The sequence below is a fragment of the Eptatretus burgeri genome, chromosome 15, assembly GCF_056783735.1.
Source record: "Eptatretus burgeri isolate ZD-2024b chromosome 15, Ebu_testis_v1, whole genome shotgun sequence".
NCBI lineage: Eukaryota > Metazoa > Chordata > Myxini > Myxiniformes > Myxinidae > Eptatretus > Eptatretus burgeri.
Window position 1 is genome coordinate 15,177,320 of NC_140975.1, and position 27,600 is coordinate 15,204,919.

Genomic DNA, 27,600 nt, shown 5'->3' on the forward strand with positions numbered 1-27,600 from the left:
TCACAAATAAAGTTCTTACCCTGAAGCACACAAGACCCTCAATCAGTCAACTTAACATGAATATGCACACACAGGTGCCTCAATCATTTTGGGAGAAGGAGTGAAGAAAGGTTGATTGAGAAGCAAAATAGGTGGGGTATGGTGTGTCAATCCCAGCCTCACCCGTATATGAGCCAGATTACTCACGTGGTAACGAATAGGGTGTATGGGGAAGTTGACTGAGAAGTGCATGTGGGAGGTGTGGTGTATGCGGGTGCATGTAATCCGAGCTCTGAAAATAAGTTGTGGACTCCGTTGATACTCCACAACAGTCTGGGTGAAAGGTGTTTGTGCTGGAAGGTGCAAGGGATGTAGGATGCATGTGTAGGGAGACAAGTCGGTTCAAGGGAGAATCACTGTTGACCCTTTCTCTGCTCGAGAGTTTGTCGTTGGTTCTACCAGAAGAGGGACTGTCCAATGGGAGATGGCAATCACGCCTAGGAGCCGGCGTCTCTGCACTCTGCTCGTCCTGCTGCATCTTCCAGGCACAGTGCTTGGCACGATTCCCCTCGAAGCTGCTCTCGGACCAGTGGACCTCTTGTACCAACTTTACTCAAGCTTTTCTCTCCCCTCCTCAGAACTGAACTCAACTCCCGCTCTGTGATTCCGACTCTCCAGAACTCTAATTCTCCAGGTCTCCAGTTCCTCCCTGATTCCCTCGTTCTCCAGAACTCTTTGGTTTTCCCGCTGTCCAGTTCCTCCCTGAACTGGACTCTATCAGGGATTTTATAACCCACGCCTCTGTCACTTCTCATGTCCGCTTCTCGTGATTCGGACACGCCGATTGGCTGGCGCTCTGCGCTCCAGTCATCGTGATTGGTTCCAGGGATGTAATGGGTGGCACGGCTGATACAACTGGCAGTGCTGATGGTTTGCTAGCACAGCGTGGAGTGCTTGCAGTGCTGGTGGCCTGTCTCTGCTGGTGGTGTTAAACGTGTTTGATGCATGTTCTTGAGGTGTTACTGGATGGATTTGTGTGGTTCATGGCATGTTTTGTCAAGTTAATGTGGTACGTGGTTGGAATCTGTAAACAGTTCAGAAGTATTTGAGTATGAAGTTTGAGAATAAGGTTCGAGTATGTGGTTGGAGAATGGGTGTTTGAGAATGAGGTTCGAGCAGTACGGAGTTGGAGAATGAGGAAGAGAACAATGGGGGTCCTTCTAATGACGTTCACAACACATCTTTCCCTTCCACCAGTATGAGGGGGAGTGGTAAGTTAGCTAAACAAAATTGCTGCAGGTACAACTGCACTTGGGAACCCTTATGTGTTGGATGCGAGTCCCCAGGGTCCTCCAAAACCGTAACACTGTATTTATTTTTTTCTCATCAGGGCTGCTGGAAAGTTTGTTACCGTCGACAACCGTGAGTGCCTGAATCTCTCCTCACTGAATTTTCTCGGATTCTTGGAAAGCCCACGGATCAAGGTATCTGTAATTAGTGAATTTCTTGTAAGAAAGGCAAAGTTACCCATCACCGTCATGGATGTTAAAGATGTGGATGATTTGCCATTAACTTCAAAGGTGAGTTTTCAGCTCTTCGATCATTTTCAGTCATCGTTTTCAGCTAATTTCATGGACTATGAGCTGGCAAGATGGCCTAGAGGTACGCACACACGCTTTTAAGCTGTCTAGTCTGGGTTCAAATCTCGGCCGAGCGATAAACTGTCATCCCGGTGTTTCACAGGCAGGGTGATTCATCAATGCATGTGCCGTCCCTCGAAAGGACGTTAACCCAGGCGTCCAGTCTTCATTGGTTGGTGGACGTTAAAGACAACACTGTGTCCTTCCTGAAGAGTAAGCAAGTTATCACCGGCACCATGAACAAATTCCTGCCCTAACTACTGCTGGGAAGTCAATGGCAAACCACCCAATATAACCTTTGCTACAAAACTGTTTCAGCAGCACCAACGCTTTGTAACAGACTGTGGTACATCAGAATTGGTACATGGACAATTGTTTTGTGTCTGTGCTTTTGGAGGCTGCTGCTTTATCATCTCTAAGAAAGTATGGAGTTGGAACTTGTGGACCACGAGGGTTCTACGGAACATTCGGTGAGTGTGTGAATTTGTAAACTGGTCGACCGGTGGGAAGAGCTATACTTGGGCAAGGGGAAGGACACGTTGAATTGATATGACGAGAGCAGTTGGTACATTGTACAGTCGCACAAGCAAGACTGCACGAATGACAGATTGTTACTGTGTCCTTGGCTACTTCATACTTATCTTTGCAGAACTCTAAACAGGTTTTACATCGATAGGAATTCTAAGAGTGTGAATTTTAAGCCATTGAGTGAGCATGCTTCCAGCTTGAGGAGCAGTGCTTTGAACATGTCTGACTTTGAGCATGTCTTACTTCCTGGTTGTGCTTAGACGTACACTTACAGCTGGAGGAGAAGCTTGCCTCGATGATGGCAACACAAGAGGCGATAATCTATGCCTACGGCCCCTCTGCCATCTCCTCGGCCATCCCAGCCTATGCCAAACGTGGAGACGTCGTGTTTGCGTCAGTAGCACCATGTTGATTGGTTACTCTCACCTTGGTACCCAGTTGATTTGCTCACGAAATGAATGTACACCATTATTCCATAATATAATTTAGCTCCTCACACAGTCATATTACCGGAATGATAAACTTAGAACTTTTTGTTCATTGCTTTGAATGATTAACTTTCCAATAATTCATGATCTTTCAAAATTACAGAAAAATGCGTGTTTTTTTTTTTCTCAAAAAAGAGAATCAATTTAAAGATTCAAGAATAAAAAATCTTTAAAAAGTGGCCTAATATGGTCTGATGCCAGGCTATACATTGTGGTTGGCTCTTGGTGCCCTCAGGGCAATTTGGGATCACATTTTCACAGTGCACAAACACAACAATCATTACAATTTCCTTTTTATTTTGTTTGCCTTCAACTTATCGCTCCTCGTTCACTACCATCAGCACCACTACAACAATCACCACATGCCACACAGATTAGAGTGCTGGAAGTTGACTTGGCACAGGCAAAATGGCTAAATGGCCGTTAACCGAATGCAGCTGTAACACGGGTTTCAATCATTAGAAGCACATGACAGTGACAATCATTTCGGACACTTAAAAGGCAAACAATATTGAGTGTCGGAGTAGTGTTTTGGCTATCAGGACTAGAGTTGAGTGGTGCTCCTTTCATGGTACTGACTGAGCGTCTTTTGCAGCGACATGGCTGTGAACCTGCCAATGCAACAGGGTCTCGCCGCCTCTCGCTCTAATGTCCGGTGGTTCCGGCACAACGATCTAGATCATCTCGAGATGCTTCTTCAAGAACAGGCTGCTGACGATAGGAAGGTTATAAAAATGGCATGGAACTATTGTCGCGGACGAGTATTGTTCGGCAGTGTAGTTTGTTCACTGTAGATGGTGAGATGTCGTCGTGATGTGCGGACGATGTCTGCAATTTATTCCCAGAACCCAAAGAAGGCGAGAGTGGTGCGGCGGTTTGTCGTGGTTGAAGGAATATATCTCAACACCGGCAATGTTTGTCCACTACCAGAGCTGGTAATATTATTGATATCAATATATAGTTATTATAATTTGCTTCATGGAACACTGCATTGGTCATTCCATTAACCGTCACCCATACTTCTCAGTATTATGCGAGAGGAGAATTGAAGTACTCAGCAACCAATGATTAAAATTGCACAGCTGTGGCTTGAGCCAAAAAAACAAAAGACCACCTTTGGTCTATCGCCTTGCACCATCTATACTGACCTCCTTTTGCCGAATAGGTGCAGCTCAAGTATCGGCACAACTTTCGGATCTTCCTGGAAGAGTCTCTCTCATTTGGGGTACTCGGTGATACCGGACGGGGTCTCACCGAGCACTTTGGAATTAAGGTGAAAGATAAAGTTTCGCTTTCCTGCTTTGCATCCCGACCTTCATCTCGTCATTGGCCTTTCTCCTTTTTACCCTGCCAGACGTTTCACCTTCCTCCTCACCCCTCCTTACCACTTCCTGCCTTCATTTCTGCGATATCTCACTCTTACGTTGGGGTTTCTAAGGCTCAGCCAAACCCTACAAAAGCTCTCTTCTTCCCAGGTTGAGGATGTAGACTTGATATGTTCCACCATGGAGAACTCTCTTGCAACGATCGGAGGATTCTGCTGTGGCCGTTCCTTCATAATAGACCACCAGGTGGGATGTTTTGCTTGCCATTTCATACCTGAGATGTTTCACACAAGTGTCATGGTATGATCACGATTTCCATTGTTTTTAATCACTGAGTTTTAAAAGTGTACAGCTCGATTCTTTCACCACCATTTCCATCACTCACTTCTCTACCACTTCTTCCTCTCCAGCGCTTGTCTGGACAGGGTTACTGCTTCTCGGCCTCTCTTCCTCCTCTACTCACATCGGCAGCCTTGGAGGCTCTGGATATGATTGAGGAGAAACCAGGTAAAGAGGGAATGGAAGGAGAGAACAGAATGGCAGTGTTTAACTTGTATTGCAAACAAATTGGCTGAACTTTAGGTGCCAAAGGGTTAAAGATGGCCAATGTTGAGTGGTAATCAAACGAGAAGCTGGTTTTGTTGCAGAAATGTTCAAGGAGTTGAGAGAAAAGTGTCGCCTACTTTACGACTCCGTGCAGGGGTAAGGCAAATGCATCAGAAACGCCCAGTTTGTTCCTTTCTTTCTCAGAAAGCCCCTTCCTCGGCTTGCTATCTTGTAACTGTATAGGAAAGGAGCGAAGTAGCGACCTTTGCAACTGCTGGTTACTTCATTTCTGATGCACATTTGCAAAAGCAATCCAATATTGAAAAGCTAAATGGGTGGTATGTATCTATCTAATTGGGCCACCTTCGGGCTTGAAATGGCGCATGATGTTCGACCGTACCACACACACACTGACTCGTGTTGGAGAACAGAGCGGTGCAAAATTTGCAGGCTTGGGTCATGGACCGGACTCTAGCTTCTCATAACAAGGCATGCACAATTTCTTATTTTTAGATCAGCAGGTGTGTTTCAGGTTTCAAAAGATCAATTATTTTATCCTCTTGAAAATGGAATTTTCGGCACTCTGGTCAAATTCTCATTTCCCATCACGGTTGGAGCGGTTAATTAGCATTCCACATAATGGCCTCAAAATCTGAAAAACTGAGCTGGCAGACAATGAATCAAAAGCAGGATTTTAAAAAAATCTAGTCATTTATCACTACAAATAATCCCGTTACAGATCCATTACTAGAGAGTTCAAAGAACACAATCGCGGGTTGAGAGACATAATGTTGTAACTGTATTTTTGGCGAAACCAAATAAGATGGCTATCATGTCTAACAAAACTCCATTTCGCGGGTTGAGAGACATAATGTTGGAACTGAAAATTTCCCATTTCCTGCAAATCGCTAATAAAAGATAAATGGTGTTTTGTTAGACATGAGAGCCATTCCATTCAACCTCGCCAAAAATGCAGTTACAACATTATGTGTCTCAACCCGTGACATTGCCCCGCATAGTCCTGAGAAACAAGGACATGGGTGGAGTCTGTGAGCGGCACTTTGATTGGTTGTGATGCCATAACATGCCGTACTGTTGGGAATGATTTTCAATTTTGTTTGACCGACAGGCAGGCAGAGTAAAACAAGTCATCTCCCTCTTATTTGTGCACGTGCGATCGGGACAAATTCAGAGCCAAAGTACTGCTAAACACCAGATTTGTTTTCCGATTCAGATTCAAAATATAACATTCAATTGAAATTCAGTTGTTCCGCAATCGTAATTTGATGTTTATAGACAGATAGAAGTGAACCAATTACTTGACCCCGCTTTTCGCTGCGCGTCTCAATGCAACTATTTACTATTTATTCTCGGGTTACTTTTCTCTCGTGCTAATGTTTACAAATGAACCTGTATATTGATCTTCTCTTTAACCTAATGAACTCTCATCAAGCCAAGAAAGCATGTCTCAGTTTGGCTAACAACTGCTTGACCGTCCACTGATTGTGGGGCCTTTTGATGCCTTTGGAAAACATTTTACTTGCTGCACTTCATATACATCTTATTAATTTGCAATTTATCACTGTCTTTGATCCCAATATATTTTTTTATTATGGACCCGAGGCATCAAAAACAGCTACATGTATCGAACAAATAGTTTCAAATGGAGCACCTCACCACCATTAGAGCATTTCGTTCTTCTCCTACTTCAGTCCATTATGAACACTGACACGCCGTTTCATCGGTGGCATGACATTTCATCGTAGTTTATGAAAATGCTTTTTCATGTACTCACTCTCATTGGTGGGCAATATTTGAAAGGTAATGATGACGGAGTGCAGAGAAAATGTTTGTAAATCCCATCCCCACCCCTGCACTTTTGCTTTTGTCCATTCAGCATCCCCGAACTAAGTGTTGGAGGCGCGCCAATTTCCCCAGTCTTGCACATCCGATTGGCCGAGCCGTCGCAGTCGAGGGAGCGTGACATCGCCACGTTGGAAGCTATCGTGGAGTCGGTGAGCTCTATTTGCATGCAACTCCGCACCCACATCATAGGAACAGAGTTTTTGCGGTCTTTCTTACCCAGTGTTTGACTCTTCACGTCATACGTGTTACTCTTCACCACGTGGAAGAAACGTGGTTGCTTTGCCGACTGTCACAAAATTTGAACTGTTGGTCAGACCGAGATCTTCCTGCTCATATGCCCTGATCAAACGAGTTTCGGTTAAATCGGTGTGAACAGCACTCGCTCTTCGAGAATATTTCCCTGGCAGGAGAATTTCGTGAAATACAAATTCAAGCCAATGTACTATTTATACTTAATTTATCAATTAGCGGACACGTATGTAATCAAATCAAAATTAATTTAATCACACTTTCTTCATTATTAATTTATCGTGACTGCTTTCTTTCCAGGCAGTAAATCACCATTATTGAAGAGCCAATCGATTACTGTACAGATATTGGTTGGTATCGTAATTAGTTGCAACTTCTTTATGAATGTAATCCTTTTTGTCAAATGTAAATGTCAGAACAAAAAATTGTTTATTTATTTTTGCATCACCGGTTTAGACAAGCAACTGTCAAGGCAGCAAAAGTATCAGTCGGTAACATTTCCTGCCCGGTTGGTAATTAGTAGGACCGGGCCGTCTTTAGCCCGATTCTTGATGGTTTTGTCTTGATACTTAATTTGAGTATACACTTTTCCTTTTTATTTTATGTTAAATATCATTTACTTTGTCTTTTGCTCCTTTACATTGTTTATTGGTCAGTCATGCTCAAGGATGCGAAGGCCACAGAACAACGATCCCTGGAATGGTGCCAGAAGCAGCATCCCCTGGATTTTACCCTCTTTATTTTATATAGATGCACACACTTTAGTACCAAGTGCATTCCATTGAGTAACTAGATGGTATTCATAGAATACTTACCCCGTGCAGTCTTGAAGGACTTGGTACGAGCCAACTCTTCTGGCGGCAAATTTGTCAATGCATCGAGCTACACTTCCCAGTTAAATATGAACAAATTATATTTTCAAAAGTCTGCTACAAAGTCCATTATTCTTCTTCTTGCGTATGGCAGCTTAGCTGCCGGGGTAGCAATCATTTATTGGAAGCGCGAGTCACTGATGCAGTGCTCCTCCACCAGTACACACTGGTACTCATTTCGCCGACCTTGGAAGGATGACAGGCTGAGTCAACCCCCTGGTGCATTAATTCAGCGGCCAACAGGGCTTGAACTCAGGACCCTAGGATCCCAAGCTGCCACCCCAACCACTAAGCCAGCACCAGGCTTAAAAAGTACATTCTTCTTATTCTTAGTTTTATTTTATATATTTTTCCACCAGCCAAGCACTGCCACAATAAACGCTGAAGCGATTACAATGATTCTAATTTCTAATGCGAGGAAGTGACAGTCTCTGGGCATGAGGCTTTGTTTAATTGACCATGCAAGTCCTGAGTGGCTGTGCATCATCCAAGTAATATGCGCTCTATCAAATGGTCATGTACCATGTGATAAAAGTTTCAATTTCCTCCATTGAACAGTTTTCGATGGAGGCTCTTCACACTAGAACTGCCACTTTAACTGGTACCAGGATGCCCCGCTTTGATGCAACCCCGCTTTGATCAGACACTTGACCCATTATGTCCTCTTTATTCAATTGAATTCATCATGAGATTTTAAAACATTCAAATCAAATGGGAGACCAAATCGGTACAGTCCTGCAATGGAGTCATGAGAAGGAACTCAAACAAGGCAAAAGTAAAGATGAAGTCATCAGGAGGAACCTGGATCGGATTCACATTTCAGCTGCAACTCCTTTACCCTCAAACCCATCCAGCCACAGCCAAGTGAGCCGTATTAAAAAAAAAGAACCCACATCAAAAAACTAGAACGGGCACTCGTAGAGAGCATATATATATACCTTCGCCGCCGCTACCGTTTTGTTCTTGGCATAAGAGTGTGGGGAACAGAACAAGGAGCATTTTGGTGCTGATTTCATACAAATCGGATAAGAATTGACTGCGTTATGATAAAATACGCACATCTGCAAGGTCGTGACCCCCCCCTGACCTTTGACCCTCAACCGCGAGTAAGGGCAATTACGTCATTGTGTCAAGTTGCATATCACAAGATTGGGCATTAAATTCTGAACATTTTGGCATTAGTTTCATGAAAATTGGATAAAAATTGACCGCGATATGGTAAAAAGACGATTTTGACCTTTTCATGACCTTGACCTTTGACCCGATTGCTCCCAAAATCTAATCAAATGGTCCTTGGCTAATAACCAATCATCCCCACCAAATTTCATGCAATTCGGTTTAATACTTTTTAAGTTATGCGAATAACAAACAAATAAATAATCATTGGCATCTCCCACAAACATATATTTTGGTACTGATTATAATGCCAGGATTTGGGACATTTTCTTTTAAAAGCAAGGGTAATGACGTAATTGTGTCATGTCACCCATCACAAGATTGGGCAATGAATTCTGAACATTTTGGCATCGGTTGCATGCCAATTAGATCAAAATTGACCGCGCTATGGTAAAAATACGAATTTGACCTTTCCGTGACCTTGACCTTTGACCCGATCGCTCCCAAAATCTAATCAAATGTTCCTTGGATAATAACCCATCATCCCACCAAATTTCAAGCGATTTGGTTTAATACTGTTACGTTTGAGGGGGGGGGGTATGCATTCAAAGGGTAATTAGGATGTTTAATTAGGTATGCCATGCTGTTCGGGTGTACCAGGATCTCGTGGTGATAAGTTGTCTAGTAAATGTCCATTTCTTCAAGGGGGGAATGATAATTGTCACGTAATTGGATAGGGATACGGGATAGGGTAAGTGTGTCTGCGTAAACCCCTTTTAGTATTCTCTGGAGGCTTGCCGTGACGTCACAGGACAGTGCTGCGGATGGCTCCGCCCCGTGATCACGATTGGCGGAAGGCGACGGCGTGCAGGGCCAATAAAACGGCTCAATTGGAAGTGACGAGGACGGGAGGATAAAAAGGCTCTGTTCGGGGAAAAGGTAAAGAGGAAGAAGATCGGTACAGAAAAACCGTTTTGGTGGAGGCTGTTGTGCTGGGAGCGGGCTTTTTGTTGGGCTGATTCGGCCCTGTTTTCATCGTGTCTCGAGGCCTTCCTGTGCCTCGTGCCTCACCTTGGTTGGCTCTGGGGTTATGCTGGCTCTGAGTACGGGGTCGAACGGCGGGCGGACCTGCCTCCCTCTCCTGCTCGCAACTTGGCGCCAGAACTGGTTCCCTGGCGGCTGTGAGCAGACTTGGGCCAACACCAGGAGGTCGACAGCACCACGGTGTCTCCTGCCCCTGACGAGCGCAACGCCAGCTCGTCCGGCGCCAATCCAGGGACTGTTGCGTCCGCACCACGGCCAGCCTGACCACCAGGACCAGCTACGGTGTGTGTGTGTGTGTGTGTGTGTGTGTGTGTGTGTGTGTGTGTGTGTGTGTGTGTGTGTGTGTGTGTGTGTGTGTGTGTGTGTGTGTGTGTGTGTGTGTGTGTGTGTGTGTGTGTGTGTGTGTACCTGGCGCCTTAGAGGGTTTGAGATTGGTATATCCATTGGAATTGTTTGTGTTTTCCCCACGCCCGAACCCACACCACCATCCCGTCGAATCGCCCCGGATCCCTCTTCTTGCCGAGTCTTGTTATTTCCGGTTAGAGAAATAAACATTATCAACTCAGTGAAAAGCGACTCGTGCCACCTTCCTCGTCCCGTTTGCGGTAGAGCGATTAGAACCGCCATCTTTGGGTTATAAATAAATAAACCGCCTCCATCGTTTCGGCTCATTCTACGTTGGCGGGACTGTTCAAGTCCCGTGAACGTCACACTGGTGTCAGGAGTGGGATTTTCGAACCCCTCTAAATTATATTTGGTATCGGGAGAATATACCAAGATTAAAATCTCGTCATGAATTGGAATATAAAATTACTACAGGAAAGCGCGCGAGCGCGGGCAAATTTTGGCGGGATTTTTCAAATTAAAATTAATTGGCGGCAAACGGGACTTCTACACCATGGCGGATGTGCAGATGTTTGAGGAGGAAGGCCACGTGTCTGGCAGCGAGTCGGGGGAAGAAGGGAGAGACGGGGGTAGGGTTGGAACCTCCCCCATTCCGAGCGTGGACCGTGCTTCATCGCCCGTAACGGAGCCGGCAGCGCCGGAAAGCGGCACGATGACGATCTGGACAATGTTGGAACGTTTAATGAGTGCAATTACAGCACAGGGGGAAAAAATGACGGCACAGGGGGCACAAATGGCAGAAATGACAGATCAATTGGGCGTAATGGGGCAACAGTTGGGTGCACGGATTGATTTAATGAGGGATGAATTGGGGGGAAAAGATGGAGAAAATGAAAACTGAGATGCAGGAGTGTGTGGATGTTAAATTGGGAGAAATACAAAGTAAATTCGAGGACAGATTGGAGGAAACAAAGGTAGAAATTACATTGGAGGGGGAAAATATACGGAAAAAATTGGTAGATAAAATTGATGCAACGAACATTCGGGTTGATAAAGTGGATGAAAGCCTGGAACGTCATCGTGCCTGTGTGGATGCTCGTATGCAGCTGCAAGTTGAAGAGTGGGGAGAGCTGAGGAAGCAAGGGATGAATTTGGCGGAGGAGCTAAAAGAATTGGAGGCTCGTTTGGACGAACAAAATAAAATTATGAGCCAAGATGAAGTCTTGGATAAAGGCCTGGTAGAGCCGTCTTTTGTAAGTAGTGTCCGGGTTGGTTGAGGAGCAGCTACAAGGTCGCGACGGAGCCTTGGGGGAGGTTGTGCGGGCCCAGAAGATCCTGCGGGAAGAGGTGAATCGGTCCATTCAACGTTTGGAACAGGAGGCAAAATTGACCCATGAGACCCTCACCACAAAACATCTTTGGCCACAGTGGGCTCCGAAATTGGATACGCAGCCACAAGGGTGTTTTGATCCCTGGGCTGGATTCAGACAAGGGAGAAACTGAGAAGCGGGCCACCGTAAAAGTGATCCCCCTGGTAAATTTTGACGGGTCAGGGAGCGTTGAAGCTTTTCTGACGCAATTTGAGTGTATTTCCCGACTAAACGGGTGGAATGAGCGGGAACGTACAGGGAATTTGGTGGCAACGTTACGGGGACCAGCCGCAGATGTGTTAAACGTGATCGCGGAAGGGATGTTGAGCCGTCGGTTTGGGTTCGCGGCGAACTGTGATCTGGTGCGGGCCCAGCTCCAGCACCGCAGATTAAAGCCGGGTGAGACAGTGCAGGAGCTGGCACAGGACATTTACCAATCAGTCAGGATCACGTATCGGGACCTTACAGTGGAGGCGTGGGACAGACTGGCACTAGAGAAATTTTTATCTGCTCTTCCGGACCCTGAGGTCCGAGTGCTAGTGGAGCTACAGAATCCACCCACCGTGCACCGAGTGCGCGGCCAGGCTGGCCTCGTGGAGTCGGCCGGGTCGGGTGCCCGAGAGGCCATCGGTGACGATCCGACAGGCCTCCGATCCAGGATCAGGGAGGGGGGCTGGGAGAAATTGGCATTACCCAAATGCTTCAGAGGATGAATCCTCCTGCTGAACCGCCAGGTCTATCTGAGGTGCCCTTACATTGGTCGAGTCCGGAAATCACTGTCGGGGGTCGGGGAGACTAGATCGGGCTGAGCATATAGGGCCATGCTCGGCTGGTGAGATAGTGGCGAAGTGCCTCCTTTGGTTAAAAAAAAAAAAAAAAATGAATTGTGGGAAAATTGGCATGTGTTTGTAAGTTCTGCTGGGTTTTAGAGTGACAATAGGGACAGTGGGTAATTGGTAACCAAGCGGGCACAAGTGGCTGTCCAATGGCTGGTGCGTGGATCGGGTGAGGAAAAGTGCTGTGCGAGTTGTTTCAAGTTAAGAAGTGAAATGTATGGTGCACACATTGATTTTTTATTGGACATGGTGTGGTAACAGGGAAGGTCATGGTCGGTGAAGTGTAAGAAATGCAGGTGTCACATGTAAGGCCGATGGGGTGGGGGAGTCATGTGGGTTTTGTGGGTGGGGATGATGTGCTTGTCCGCAGGGATTGCTGAAGCTCACGGTGAGCGGGAATTGCGACCCCCCCCCCTTCAAGGAGATTCACCCCTGGTGGCTAACGGTGACAGTGTCTGGAGGAAACTGGGAGAGGGTCTGGTTGGGCGACCAAGGCGGGTCGGACCTTGGCGACCCAGGAAGGCCAGAGGAGCCAGGTAGACCCCTTCCAGTGTGTTGTACAGGGTTAGAGCTGATGGCTACCAGGGGGGGTGGGAATCAAAGGGAGCGGGGCGGAGAAACGTCCAGGTTGGACTAAAGCTTACCTGTGAGCATGGTTGCACCTGAGATGCCCCCATCATCTTGTGGTAACCCACCCCACGGCCATGACGGGGTTCAGCCTGCATCATTAAAATGGGGACCATGACCTAGAAATGTGATTATGACCATGGTGTGAGTGTTGTGAAGATGTGTGAGTCCCACTCGATCCCGCACAACTTGACAGGTGTAGCAAGGGCATGAGGTCCGCATAATTTTGGGGCAAGCAAATTTGAAAATTGGCTCCCCAGGTAACGCTGGGTCTATTAGCATCCACTGGGGGACGCGGTCAAGTGTAAATATTCCGTGAATAGTGTCGTTAAGGCTTAGAGTAGGAATGTAAAGTATAAGTGTTGTGTTTTTTTTTTGTGGAACCTTTTGTTTCCCCTCCCCAGATCACCGGAAGAGTGTTGGGCAAGAGCGATGATCCAGAGGATGGAGTGCAACTTCGCTCAGTGCTCTCATGTGATAAAATAAAAAAAAATAAAAAATAAAAATGAATGATTGTTTAGGCGAGGATAAGGCCATAAGGGGGTAGTACATTAAGCAGGATAGGTAAGTTAGCTGCGGCTCGCTGCCCATTGCCCCTCCTACTTTATTTCGTTAGGTTAAATAGGTGTGAGTCAGTAAGTGTTAAGGCTGGTACGGTAGCGCCTGTGATATACCTTGCAGGAGCTGCGATACCAGAGGAGGGGGCAGTGTTACGTTTGAGGGAGGTATGCATTCAAAGGGTAATTAGGATGTTTAATTAGGTATGCCATGCTGTTCGAGTGTACCAGGATCTCGATGTAATAAGTAGCAATTCAGTGGTGATAAGTTGTCTAGTAAATGTTCATTTCTTCAAGGGGGAAATGATAATTGTCACGTAATGAGGTAGGGATACAGGATAGGGTAAGTGTGTCTGCGTAAACCCCTTTTAGTATTCTCTGGAGGCTTGCCGTGACGTCACAGGACAGTGCTGCGGATGGCTCCGCCCCGTGATCACGATTGGCGGAAGGCGACGGCGTGCAGGGCCAATAAAACGGCTCAATTGGAAGTGACGAGGACGGGAGGATAAAAAGGCTCTGTTCGGGGAAAAGGTAAAGAGGAAGAAGATCGGTACAGAAAAACCGTTTTGGTGGAGGCTGTTGTGCTGGGAGCGTGCTTTTTTTTGGGGCTGATTCGGCCCTGTTTTCGTCGTGTCTCGAGGCCATCCTGTGCCTCGTGCCTCGTGCCTCACCTTGGTTGGCTCTGGGGTTCTGCTGGCTCTGAGTACGGGGTCGAACGGCGGGCGGAAGTGTGTGCCTCCCTCTCCTGCTCGCAACTTGGCGCCAGAACTGGTTCCCTGGCGGCTGTGAGCGGACTTGGACCGACACCAGGAGGTCGACAGCACCACGGTGTCTCCTTCCCCTGACGAGCGCAACGCCAGCTCATCCGGCGCCAATCCAGGGACTGTTGCGTCCGCACCACGGGCCAGCCTGACCACCAGGACCAGCTACGTTGTGTGTGTGTGTGTGTGTGTGTGTGTGTGTGTGTGTGTGTGTGTGTGTGTGTGTGTGTGTGTGTGTGTGTGTGTGTGTGTGTGTGTGTGTGTGTGTGTGTGTGTGTGTGTGTGTTGTGTGTGTGTGTGTGTACCTGGCGCCTTAGAGGGTTTGAGATTGGTATATCCATTGGAATTGTTTGTGTTTTCCCCACGCCCGAACCCACACCACCATCCTTCTTCTTGCCACCATCCCGGATCCCTCTTCTTGCCGAGTCTTGTTATTTCCGGTTAGAGAAATAAACATTATCAACTCAGTGAAAAGCGACTCGTGCCACCTTCCTCGTCCCGTTTGCGGTAGAGCGATTAGAACCGCCATCTTTGGGTTATAAATAAATAGACCGCCTCCATCGTTTCAGCTCATTCTACGTTGGCGGGACTGTTCAAGTCCCGTGAACATCACAATACTTTCTGAGTTATGCGGATAACAAACAAACACACACACACACACACACACACACATATTCATAAATAAATAAATACACAGCGACCAATACATTACCTTTCGCAGAATGCAAAGGTGATTAAATAATTTTGCTACCAGACCACATTTCACATCGATTGATTCAGTGGTTCAAGAGAATTTTAAATATATATTTTCCTTCAATCCAATATGGCTGCCAAACCATGTGACCTCAATTATTTGTGTCCACCCTGGTTTCCCCAAGGCTTGGGTAATGTGTGTGAAGTTTCCCTTTGATCTGTCTCGCCATTCTGGAGAAGATTTTAAAGGTTTAAGGGTAAATTCCATCTGGCTTCCAAGCCATGTGACCGATGATGTCATAGTTGGGGAACTTTTTGTTCCTCATAGATGGGCAGTCACAACTGTAATGTTTGGCCTCAATCTGTTCAGCCGTTTCAGAGTATTTAAGGCATATATATATATATATATATATATATATATATATATATATATATATATATATATATATATATATATATATATATATATATATATATATATTTTGAAACATGTGGAGTGTGACAAGCACTCCCCCAATCCCCAATGGACATAGTCCACACCAAAGCGTCGCCTCCAACACAGAGGCCTCGGCCCGGTGACTCTGTCAAACAAAGATTATATGGTCGTCGTCGTCATCATCAGTTAACCATCAAACGGAACCACCGATCCAGATTTCGGGTCTATTTGCCCTCATCAGGATGGCATATCGATAAATATCTAACTTATGATGACCACATTCATCATTTATACATCAGACGCACCTCCTGAATCTTATGGTGAGCATCGCCGCGGATTATGTCTCACACGGTAAAGCCGCATAATCCACACAGAACAACCATCCTTTTTCCTACCTAGACTATTGTTCCTGCTAATGCAAACCATTCAACCATGAGGCACGTGATCGATGGGAAAATCGAAACATGTGGAGTGTGACGAGCACTCCACCAATCCCCACTGTACACAGTTTATTGGCTTGGCCTTAATGAATGCGCTCGGTAAGGTACCTGGATGGCTCGCTCGCCCAGCACTCCATCCCACAATCTCTGTTCCGCCTTTTGTCACGTACCACCCACCAAGCCAAAGAAAGAGATCGGACCTTCTGGCGTCTGGGACGCATGGCTTAAATAGTTGTCGGGTGGGGGCGGAGCTTTGGCGTAGATCAAAGTGGTCACTCGGCAGGGTGACTGGGATTTACGGCACCCCCATTGGTACACACGATTACTCCAGCGCTGGCACTGCCCACCTGAGGTCACAGCCAAGATGCTGGCATTGACTTCCTGATGACCCATGCGACAGACCTCCACACTTAACATGGCGCTGTCGTCTTTGGCTGCGCTTTCCGAGTGCACAAAGGTGCGCTGGATGCCCAATTGTCCTTACAAGCAAGCGGAGCATGAACTTGATGTGCTTGCTTGTATGAGAGATTCATGTGTAGGGTAAGAATGGGGGATGGGGAGTGGGGAAATCCCACACAATGCATATTGACCAATAAACCCATTACATAGAAGGGGAGGATTATTTGGAACGAGTAATGACGAAATAACTATCTCGGGAACTGCTTAGTGTTGTGCCATTGCCTTGGGGGTCATGGTTTTCAGGACCATCATAGTATTTTTGTGACAATGGCGAACGTCAGTGGAAGCCCTTTACTTATTATAATGTGTTGGGGATGTGTAGAACTTGTTCATGCATTTAACCCTTTAAATTCACGCATTTCTCGCTTCCGCTATTACTGCAAGATTCTCTGTTTACAGTGACTTCCATGGTGAAAGCCTGTGTGCCTCCTCAACATCATGTGTTCTGTTTTATAGTGTGCCCAAGAAGGAGTGGCAATAACTTTGGCGAGGTGCATCGAAAAGGATGAAGTGTTTCCCCCTTCTCCCAGGTACCTATCACACTTTTGTGACTAGTTATGACCATCACCTTTACTTCTGATTCCACCCCTCCATCCATATCACTGTTGTCCTTTTTCACAGCATCCGATTGGCTGTCAACGTCGAGCTGACGCAGGAAGAGATACAGAAAGCTGCAGCGGTGCTCCGCTCAGCAGCCTCTCGCCATCTTCTGGAATAGCTCTTACTCAGATGTGCAATTCACCGACAATCACATCCCTCTTACCCTTATCCCCATAACTCTTTCCCACCATTTTTTGTCATTCTTCCTTCCACCCCTTCATGATCTGTCAACATTCCACAAACGCACTCGTACCTCATCCCTCAATGCAGCACCATCAAGGATTCAATTGTTTTGGTAGATCATGTCGTAGTAACAATACGGTTTTGGATAAATCTCTCCCTACGCGTGGGATGTTTAATATATTGTGCATTTTCTGTGGAAATACAGGGTTTACACACATTTATGTTTTTTAAATAAAAAATAACTTTTGAAATTGCAATGCGAATCTTCAATTTTTAAAAAATAAACAACTGGACAGTTGGGAAGCAAGGATAATGAGCAGACTGTGCAGAGATAGGTGTGTAACGTTTGAAGACATTAGAATTTGAAATCGAGGAGATACGTCTCACGATAGAAAGATGTTTATCACTGGTGCCATCAGCAGTATAGGTTGCTTGGAACAACTTGGGGCTGGGTGTAGATGGCTGGGGAGACAGGCTGGGGGTGGGGGAGGGAAAAAGCAGGTAAACAAATGAGGATCTTGAATGTGTTACAGGAAGCAATATCAGCCTTTAAGTTGAAAATGCTTCTTTTTTACTTGCAAGCCAGTGGTCATACTCGTGCAGCACTGCTTTTGGGTCTTACCAATAAGGGAGCCATGGGCGTGAGGTGAGCGGGTTTGAAGAAAGAGGAGATGGTGACAGGATCATGGCTTGAGAGGGATGAATATGACAAGAGGAGTGTGGCCGAGATGGATTGCAGTGCACACTCTGTCAAGGCTGGAGAGTGTTTGGGAAGTGGGGTAAAAGTAAATTGGATTTCATCTTTGTCTACACAAGTGATTTACTTCTTCCAACGCAAAATACAATGCATAATGTTATTCTTCCTTCCATTCACAAACTCTATTCCTTCGAGGCTCCGTCGGTATCGATTTTTTTTTATTTTTTTTGATATTGATGTACCGGTATAAAAAAAAAAAGATGAATTAATTATGCAGGTTCCAAAAATGCGGAATGGTCCAATTGTCCATTATATATTCATATATGACGTACACATCATTGGCACACGATAATTTTTCAAAGTATTCCCATATGGGGCTGTTTTCCCCCCATAATGAGAACGGTTGTTTTACTTATAAACTTCAATTTGTATTACAAATTATTTTGTTTTAAAGTGAGATCAGTGCTTGTAATCAGCACAGGCTGGGATCCATTGCTATTGCAGATCACCGTACTGGTATGACGATACCGGTATTACCATCGCGGGTTGCTGGACCAGAATGATTATACCGGTCTCATTATCGCGGATCACCGTATACCTGGTGTTGGCGCAGTGGTTAGGGCAGCGGCTTGGGATCCAAAAGGTCCTGAGTTCAAGCCCCGTTCGGCCACTGAATTAATACACCAGGGGGTTGACTCAGCCTGTCATCCTTCCGAGGTCGGCGAAGTGAGTACCAGTGTACTGGGCCGGTGTATACCCAGGCTAAAATAGGTGTACCATGTCCCTGTGTCGTAAGAGGCGACCAGGGTTGCGTCAGAAAGGGCATCCGGCATAAAACATGTGCCGAATCACTATGCGGATCACACGGATGATCCGCTGTGGCGACCCCTAACGGGAGCAGCCGAAGGAAGAAGAAGAAGAAGATTATCGCGGATCACCGTGTCGGTAATCAGCACAGGCTTTTTAAAGCACATCCAATTCATATACAGTGCCTTCAGAAAGTATTCACACCCCTCAACTTTTGCCACATTTTCTTGCGTTACGGCCTGAATTTAAAATCGATTACATTAAAAAAAATTGTCACTGATCCACACAAAATACCCCACAATTGCAAAGTGAAAACATGTTTTTAGAAAATTTTCAAATTAGTTAAAAATACAAAGCTAAAATGTCTTGCATCAATAAGTATTTAGCCCCCTGAGTGAATACTTTGTAGAAGCGCCTTTGGCAGTGATTACAGCTTCGAGTCTTCTTGGGTATGTCTGTATCAGCTTTGCACATCTGGATTTGGGGATTTTCTCTCATTCTTCCTTGAGATTTGCACAAGCTCTATCAAGTTGAATGGGGAGTATCGGTGAACAGCAATCTTCAAGTCTTTCCACAGATTCTCAATGGGATTCAAGTCTGTGCTTTGGCTGGGACACTCAAGGACTTTCACCTTGTTGTTCTGAAGCCATTCCAGTGTTGCTTTGGCTGTATGCTTGGGGTCATTGTCCTATTGGAATGTAAACCTTTGCAGCAGTCTGCAGTCTTTTGCACTCCGAAGCAGGTTCTCCTCAAAGATTTGCCTGTAATTGGCTCCATTAATTGTTCCCTCGAGCCTTACAAGTCTCCCAGTCCTTGCCGCTGAAAAGCATACCCATAGCATGATGCTGACACCACCATGCTTCACGGTAGTGATGGTGTTAGATGGGTGATGAGCTGTACGCGGTTTCCGCCAGACGTAGCGCTTTGCATTCAGGCCAAAGAGTTACATTTTTGTCTCATCAGACCACATAATCTTTTGCTTAATGCTCTGTCTTTCACATGCATTTTTGCAAACTCTCGGTGTGCTGTCATGTGCCTTTTTCTCAAGAGTGTCTTCTATCTAGCCACTCTCCTGTAAAGCCAAGATTTGTGAAGGGCTGCAAAGACTGCTGTTCTTCTGGCAAGTTCTCCCATCTCAGCCAAGGAACTCTATAGTTCTATCAGGGTGGTCACTGGGTTCTTGGTCACCTCCCTGACCAAGGTCCTTTTTGCCTGGTTGCTCAGTTTGGTCGGACGGCCAGCTCTCGGAAGAGGCTGGGGAGTTCTAAATTCTTTCCATTTCCGAATGATGGAGCTCACTGTGCTCTTGTGAACTTTCAACACGAGAAATGAAATTGTTTTATGCCCTTCCCCAGATCTAGGCCTCCTCACAATTCTGTCAGATTTCTAAACAGTTCCTTGGTCTTCTTGGTTGAGTTTCTGCTCTGACACGCACCGTCAACTGTGGGACCTCATTTTGAAAGTTGCGTTTCTTTCCAAATCATGTCCAATCAATTGAATTTGAATTAGCCACAAGTGGACTCCAAGTTGTGGAGACGTCTCAAGGATGATCAAAGGAAATTGGATGCATCTGAGCTCAATTTGGAGTGTCATGGCAAAGGGGTTGAATATTTAGACAAGACATTTCAGCTTTTCATTTTTCATTAATTTGTAAAAATTTATAAAAACATGTTTTCACTTTTTTTTTGTCGATTGGTGACAATTTTTTTTAAAATTTAAACCATTTTAAATGAAGGCTGTAATGTGACAAAAGTCGAGGGTGTGAATACTTTCTGAAGGCACTGTAAATAACAAATTCACAATTGCTTTAAAAACAGTCACGAGGACAAAGAAAAACACGATGGCTTGCACAATGCTCGGGTGCTAAAGGTTAAAAGTTAAATGAAAAAAAATCACTCATTGAGTGACAACTTGGCAAGACAGCATAAAGTAGAACGGCAATCAGGAGAGCACATACCACTGCCAGATGGAACAGTTCATGTTTTGTATTTTTTTGTCATGATGGGCTGTATCTGAACCAAAATCTAATCTGCTTGTTCTTGTCACCTTTTCAACTCATCCTCCTTGTTTTGTCATAACTCATCCACAACGTTTTGAGATATAGTGAAATGTATATAGTTTTTGGTCCTATCTATTAGTTTTTGCAATTAGTGTTGACCTTAAAATTATCATAATTGGTTGTTGAATTCAGTGACTTGATATGCAAATGCTCTTCAAATTTCAAGTTATTCGGATGAAAATGATGCCTGGTGTTGGCTTAATGGTTCGGGTGGTGGGCTTGGGATCCTAGGATCCTGAGTTAAAATCCCACTCGGTTGTTGAATTTATACCAGGTGGGGTTGACTGCCTGTCATCCTTCTGAGGTTGGCAAAATGAGTACCAGCTTGCTGGTATCCTGTGTCCAGGATCGTGCCCAATAGCCAAGGAGACTGCTTAGACAGCACCAATACTCTGCACAGAGTATGGTCCCAATGGATGGATGGATTAAACTTGAGGATTTTAGAAATTTGGCTGACGTTGACCTTTTGGCCTCAGTTGATCTCAAAATTAATAGGGGTTTGTAGTCTGAGACCTGACATGCAAATGGTCTTCAAATTTCAAGTCAATCAGATGAAAATTGACAATTTTAGAAGCAATTTTAAAATTTGGCCTATATTGGGTTGACCTTTTGACCTTTGCCAACCTCAAATAATAGGTGGTTGAATTCAATGACCTGATATGCAAATTTTGTTCAAATTTCAAGTCAATCGGATGAAAATTGACAATTTTAGAAACAATTAAAAAATTTGGCCTATATTGGGTTGACCTTTTGACCTTTGCTAACCTCAAATAATAGGTGGTTGAATTAAATGACCTGATATGCAAATTTTGTTCAAATTTCAAGTCAATCGGATGAAAATTTGACTTATTGGCCTATGCACACCTTTTTTGTCAATCAAATGTTATGAAACTTCAATGTATGACCATCACAGGGTCAGTGACATTAATCTCCGAAAATTTTATAATGTTCGGTTGAGCGGTTTGGGCTGGAGGGGAGCGGACAGACAAACAAACAAATAAATGAAAAATCACTCATTGTGCGACACTTGGCAAAACTGCGCAAAGTCGAACGGCACTTGCCAGAGCGCATACCTCTGCAAGGTGGAACAGTTCATATTTTGTACCCACTGATGGGCTGGATCCGAAACAAAATCTTTTGGAGACTATTTTGACCTTTTGGCCGATGTTCATCTCAAAATTAAACGTGGTTGAATTCAGTGACCTGATATGCAAACGCCCTTCAAATTTCAAGTTAATTTGATGAAATTTGAGGATTTTAGAAAATTTGCCTCAAATTGGCCTATGTAGATTTTTTTTTTGTCAACCGAATTTTACGAAACTTCAATGTGGGACCATAGCAGGGTCGGTGACATTAATCCCCGAAAATTTCAGGATGGTCGGTTGAGCGGTTTAGGCTGGAGGTGAGCGGACAGACAAACAAACAAACATGCCGAGCCGAAACAAAAACGGTGGTGAACCAATTTTTTGCCTTTTGATGGTCAAAAAAAAACAAACTTTTTTTGCCAAGTAATTCACAAACATACTGAGGCGATAAACACACTTGTCAAAAACATTTTTTTTTGCCTGCACTTTTGCCTGCAAATAAATAAACTGCACTTCCTGGTACGTTTTGACGTCATACATTCCACTGTTCCAGGTGTAGCCGAATCCATCAGCTTTTGAAATCATGTAATCCACATACGGTATTTAAAGATTGTAAACAACTTTGATTTGTTCACTGTTGGTACATCTACCCATTATTTTTTTTCATCTTGATTTTATTTTTCGTATACCAGTATAATTGGTGTATTGAAAATTACACCCTACGAGCAGGGAGAAGCTGTTGCGTATCTCACACGATGACGCCAATCGTAGCACCAATGTTCAGATTTTAATCGGGGAGTTTTGCAGGAAATAATTTAAGAAAAGAAATAAATTAATTTTATTCCACTATGATTTGCACATGCTGAGGGATCCTTTGTATATTATAGCCGATAGGTAATGAGTTAATGTGGTAATTAATTTGGGTCATTGTACTGAGAGAACTGAGCTAATGGGGTCATTAGTGATGCTGGGGGGTAGGGGGATGTTTTTGAAGGAGATGAAGTGGAGGTTGGGAGGCTACATGACTACGAGAGGGGGTTTGAGATGGAGGAACGAACAAGTGGATTGGATTCAGGCGAGGAAAAGTTTCCCGTGGGCACTACAGGGTTTGAAAGGTGAAAAGGGCAGGATCATGAGGACCGAGATGCTACAGTTCAGAAGCGAAAGCTTGAGGGACCAGCGATGGATGGATAGTTGGAGTTAAAGGGTTGAAAATAGCACGGATCACCGTGCTGGCATGATTATACCGGCACCGCTGACTATCGTACCGGGAGGACTATCGTGGATCGTGGTACCGGCATTACGAGCTATCATACCAGTATGAATAGCACGGATCGCCGTGTCGGTAATCAACACAGGGTTTCTAAAGCACACCCGATTCATATAAATAATCAATTTGCAATTGCTTTAAAAACAGCCACGTGGGCAAAGAAAACGTGATTGTTTGTACGGAGCTGGAATGTTGATGCTTAAAAGCTAAAATATACTGCCCTTACTTCCTGGCACGTCTTGACATCAAACGTTCCACTGGTCCAGCCGAGATGCCGAGTGCATCAAAGCTTTTAAAATCATGTATGGTATTTAAAGATTGTACAGATCTTTCTTTGATTTGTTGGTGATGTACCGGGTTTTTTTTTTTTGGGGGGTGGGGGGGGGTTTCATTCCGATTAAAAAAAAAAGTTTCGGTATACCGGTATATCGATACATCGCCGGACTCTCATTCCTTCCAACTCGATTCATCCGGCTTTTTCTGGCCTTACTTGCTGCAGCAATTCCCGTGACAATGTTTGGAACTTCCAGTTGTGGCGCAGGTCGGTCCAACGTCACGAGGTACGGCTCCGTCGAGAGTGAGCGGACCAGCGGGGCAGGGAGCCTGTCCGTTGAGTGAGGTGACAGGTAGGAAGACAGCGGGAGTGAAGTGAGGATGACAACTTTGAGTGAAGAGTTCTGTGTCTCAGGTGAAGCGTCTGTTCCTTTGCTTCCACTTGCATACTTCAGGAACTGAGGGAAATGACAGGAAGGAAGTAAACGCCAAGTTAATAGTTGTGGCCCGATGTGATGCTTGAATAACAATTCATGAGAAAAATGGATGGTATGAGAAATATGGATAAAGCTAAGTCGGAAGGGAGTTTCAAAATTCCACCATAGTTGAGTATAATAGATATTTAAGCCCCACGAGTTGTCATGGCCAATGGCCACTTCAAATTGGTAGTATGGAAGAGTGGTTTGGGGGGCGGGGGGGATGAGTCATTAAAAGTCAGAGACCAGAGGTGGCTATGGGAGATCATGGGGTGTCTCAAAGACCAGCACTAAATAAATTTAAGTGTTTGTGAGATTTTTGTTACTCTTTCACGGCCGAACCGTCGAGGCCCGAAATTATGGGTGTATGTACTTCAGAATCTGCGCAAGGTTTCAAGTTACCGCACATTCACCTAGAAGGGTGTTTTGAAGTGTATTTCGGGATGTTGGGCAGGTTGTGCTGCTCCTGGCCCACAGGCAAAAGGGTGACCACCATGAGGCCAAAAACTCTACGGTTTTTCAATTTCCAAAACATCCCGAAACCCCTGCCAGGAAAAGCTCTCACCACCATGAGGGCAGTAACTTCATACATTTTCAATAACTTCATGTATTGTACATGAGCACATCATCCCATTTGGGAAGTAGTGAATGTGTCGGAACCCATACGTAGTTTTTTTTTTATCCCCATGTAGCACCAAGTACCCAGACTAGTAAATAAATAAATAAACAAACTAGAAAGGCACTCGGTCAAGTGCATACCTCCGCCACACAATGCCTGATCCACGACAACATATCGGGCCCAATACGTTTTTGAAATCTCGAGATATATATTGTTTTTGGCCCCATCTCTCAATGGTGAAGAATCGCTTAGAAAATTCTCAGATCCAGATCCGGATCTTCACCAAAATTGAACCAATTCTTCCTCGTCACACTACACACCCAACCTGCCCACGAAATTCAATCCGAATCCGTCCACAACTTTTAGACATATTCTGTACACAGACAAGCAGACACACAGAGAAGGGTGAAAACATAACCTCCTTGCACCTTCGGTGGCGGAGGTAACAAGATTACGTCAAAATCCAACTCGTGATCACCGAGTCAAATCATAATGGTTGGCCTATCTTTGGTTCTCTCTCACACCACCTTACACAAACGGACAACTCCACCTTGCATTACATATGATGGTTATTGTACATGAGCACATCATCCCATTTGGGAAGTAGTGAAGTTGTCCAGTGTTTAACTTGTTTGTAATACAATAACCATTGTCTTATAACAAAGTCACATTTTTTGGTTGGATTGTACTGATGCATTACATTTATACTCGTGATCTAAGGCTCATGGAGGAACAAAGACAGCCAAGATAGATACGTGGGAGAGAAGGGACAAATCGGCACAGTGTGGTCGAACCGAGGGTCCCGGCGCATGAATGGCCAAGTGCTTTGATGGGAATGCAACACAGGGCAACCCAAAGAATTTCCCTTTGGTATTGTAAGAGTATGAATGAATCTTATAACAAACTTCGATATACTTGTACCATGTCGGTGAGATCGTACAGCACGTTCTCTGGGACGAAAGAGCAACAGCCAATCAGCGTCTGCAGTACAAATTATTGACAGGACGGCAGGTTCTCACAATTCTGAAACCATCCAAACAATATCGCTCGCAATCTTGGTCTATCGATCAAGGCAAAGCTTTTTAATCCGACAATAACATCTCACTCACCCGAGGGGCCTTCGGGTGTTCGTGCAGAGTGCAGAGCTTCTCCAAGTGGTGTTCGCCCTCACACTTCGCCTGTCGCTGTCCGTCCCAGCTCACATCTCCCACCAGCGTCCAGCCATCCATCCGCAAAACACAGCCAGATAGAAATGCTAGTCGAAAGGAGATGACCGAATGAGGAGAGGGTTGTGCTTGAGGGGCGGGGGGGGGGGGAGGTGAGGGACATTTTCAGAAAACAAAGAAGCATTATTGTAGAACAGAAGAGAACGTTTCACCATTCGATTGAGCATCGCAGGACACGACCAGGAGCTCGTATGGCTCGTGTGGAAGAGGAGGACATCTCAGCCTCGAACCACTGAAGGAGAAAAGGAGGTGAACAAGACTCCGTGCGAGATGTATAATGACAAGTCACAGATTCCTTTATTTCTTACATTATTATTGTTACTACCAAAGTTTTAAACTTTGAAATGCCGCGTATTTCGAACATCTCGACTTCATTGCGGGGATCTACAGTCAAGAGTCTACCGTCACCCAAAAATCGCACCCGCCACCCCTCGAGCTCACTCACTTTGAGGACTCGAGTGAAGCTCATGCCGATTATCTCTGCCCCTGAAGGTGCACGGAATTTGTTTTCACACCCGTCCGTCTGTCCGTCCGTCCGTCTCTGTGAGCACGATTTCTCAAAACGTTATGAACGGATTCGGATGAAACCCGGTGGACGGGTTGGACGTGTGACGAGGAAGAATTGATTCCATTTTGGTGAAGATCCGGATTCAGATGTTATTAAAAAAAATTTTAAATTCTTTAAACGTTTTTTCACCATTGAGAAGAAGGGCCAAAAAAAGGACGTACAGCTTGATATCTCAAACCGTTGTGGACGAGGTGAGGTGAGGTGAGGTGAGGTGAAGTGAGGTGAAGTGAGGTCACAAGAACAAGCCGATTTGATTCTGGTTGAGGTTCGAATCCAGATCCAGCCCATTAGTGGGATACAAAACGGAACCTGTTCAACCTGGCGGAGGTGTGCCCTCTACCGAGCGCCGTCGTAGTTTGTCGTGTCACATGGACAGGAAGGCGAAGATGTCGAGTCTCATAAAAAGGTACAAAGTGCTAACACCCATTCTCGAGATGTAATTCGCTAATCGACTCCAACATGGTCAAATCGTTAGAGACGCAATTAAAGTAAAACATACATTCATTAAAGACATTTATTTCTTCGTAAATTTCCATTTAATGTCATGTATTGTGTATCGGCTAACACCGACCTTCGTGTATCCTCCGACCGCTCCTCTTCGTCCTCATCGCTCTCATCGTCCCAATCTCGGGCCGGAGGTTGCTGTGTATCAAAGCTCCACAATGAGTCCGACATCACGGACGAATTAACTGCGGACACGTCACAATTACCTAAGCACAGTTCGTTGCCATTAAACACATGGAAACCGGAAATAACATTTACCCACAAATACAGTTTCGTTGTTTTTAAGATCTACTTCCATGTAAACAGATGTAAACTCTATTTACACGATTTTAATGTTTGTTGAGGCGACTTGCTTCTGAATCACTTTCTGTATAGCTTGGAAATGGAATTGTCAAAAGGCTGTGGTAAAAATGGAATGCTATCTTTACTCGACAAAACTGTGTCGGTACACCTTGAAGGCCCAGCCTTTCTGTATGAAGGTATTCTGCTTATATATTTATATATATATATATATATATATATATATATATATATATATATATATATATATATATATATATATATATATATATATATATATATATATATATATATATATATTATACATATGGATGCATATATATGGATGTGTGTATATATATATATATATATATATATATATATATATATATATATATATATATATATATATATATATATATATTATCCCTGTGTCGTAAGAGGTGACCAGGGTTGCGTCAGGAAGGGCATCCGGCGTAAAACATGTGCCAAATCACTATGCGGATCATACGGATGATCCGCTGTGGCGACCCGTCGTGGGAGCAGCCGAAAGAAGAAGAAGAAGATATATATATATATATATATTTGAATACTCGCAAGGTACCCATCAAAGATGGGTAATGTCACTGAAATGGACGCTAATTTTCACCCCTGAATTTCATGAAAGATAAATATCACTTCACCACAAAAATTACATTAAGCCCCCTTCCAGATAGTGAAGTAAATACCTGCCAATTGTCCAGAGGCTTCGATGTGATTTGGCTTTTTTCATATATA

At 44.7% G+C, this 27,600-nt stretch overlaps 2 protein-coding genes and 1 long non-coding RNA gene across 9 annotated transcripts in view; 1 reads left to right on the plus strand and 2 right to left on the minus strand.

Annotated features, from left to right (window-relative positions):
• Positions 1 to 4,470, minus strand: part of LOC147011605 (uncharacterized) — a 4,548-nt gene extending 78 nt beyond the window's left edge. The window contains exons 1-2 of the long non-coding RNA XR_015051742.1: positions 4,346 to 4,470; positions 1 to 4,234 (exon numbers count right to left, since the gene is read on the minus strand). The exon at positions 1 to 4,234 is cut by the window's left edge and continues 78 nt beyond it. This is a non-coding gene — a long non-coding RNA (uncharacterized LOC147011605). The remainder of the gene's footprint in view (positions 4,235 to 4,345) is intronic.
• Positions 1 to 17,217, plus strand: part of SPTLC1 (serine palmitoyltransferase long chain base subunit 1) — a 37,478-nt gene extending 20,261 nt beyond the window's left edge. The window contains exons 4-16 of one of the 6 annotated variants that reach the window (XM_085857291.1): positions 1,370 to 1,463; positions 2,017 to 2,089; positions 2,408 to 2,540; positions 3,231 to 3,360; positions 3,481 to 3,570; positions 3,801 to 3,908; positions 4,111 to 4,206; positions 4,371 to 4,467; positions 4,593 to 4,662; positions 6,404 to 6,521; positions 12,575 to 12,740; positions 16,634 to 16,707; positions 16,799 to 17,217. In XM_085857291.1, coding sequence (XP_085713417.1) covers positions 1,370 to 1,463; positions 2,017 to 2,089; positions 2,408 to 2,540; positions 3,231 to 3,360; positions 3,481 to 3,570; positions 3,801 to 3,908; positions 4,111 to 4,206; positions 4,371 to 4,467; positions 4,593 to 4,662; positions 6,404 to 6,521; positions 12,575 to 12,740; positions 16,634 to 16,686 — 1,228 coding nt within the window. In that variant the 3' untranslated portion in view covers positions 16,687 to 16,707; positions 16,799 to 17,217. Of the gene's footprint in view, positions 1 to 1,369; positions 1,464 to 2,016; positions 2,090 to 2,407; positions 2,541 to 3,230; positions 3,361 to 3,480; positions 3,571 to 3,800; positions 3,909 to 4,110; positions 4,207 to 4,370; positions 4,468 to 4,592; positions 4,663 to 6,403; positions 6,522 to 12,574; positions 12,741 to 13,235; positions 13,283 to 16,633; positions 16,708 to 16,798 lie in introns of those variants that run through there. The other 5 variants (XM_085857295.1, XM_085857292.1, XM_085857293.1 and 2 more) reach the window with 5 other exon arrangements.
• On the minus strand, positions 17,100 to 26,847 carry PSMG1 (proteasome assembly chaperone 1). Of its 2 annotated transcripts, XM_085857301.1 has the most exons (7): positions 26,612 to 26,846; positions 25,625 to 25,704; positions 25,356 to 25,501; positions 25,168 to 25,227; positions 23,369 to 23,609; positions 17,583 to 17,716; positions 17,100 to 17,435 (listed from the first exon to the last, which is right to left on the minus strand). In XM_085857301.1, exons 1-7 carry the CDS (start codon positions 26,713 to 26,715, stop codon positions 17,376 to 17,378), a joined length of 825 nt encoding a protein of 274 aa, XP_085713427.1. In that variant the 5' UTR covers positions 26,716 to 26,846; the 3' UTR covers positions 17,100 to 17,375. The 2 variants fall into 2 exon arrangements, with proteins under 2 accessions (XP_085713427.1, XP_085713428.1); XM_085857302.1 differs by lacking the exon at positions 25,168 to 25,227 and having other exon boundaries at positions 26,612 to 26,847.
• Positions 26,848 to 27,600: the final 753 nt, after the last annotated feature.

Bases quoted from the DNA above. Each gene is read 5' to 3' on its own strand.
- PSMG1 (XM_085857301.1), bottom strand. From the start codon at position 26,715: ATGTCGGACTCATTGTGGAGCTTTGATACACAGCAACCTCCGGCCCGA. The intron at 25,705-26,611 runs GTCGGTGTTAGC...TTTCTCCTTCAG, and splicing joins CGGTCGGAGGATACACGAAG to TGGTTCGAGGCTGAGATGTC. The intron at 25,502-25,624 runs GTGAAACGTTCT...CCTTTCGACTAG, and splicing joins CTGCGATGCTCAATCGAATG to CATTTCTATCTGGCTGTGTT.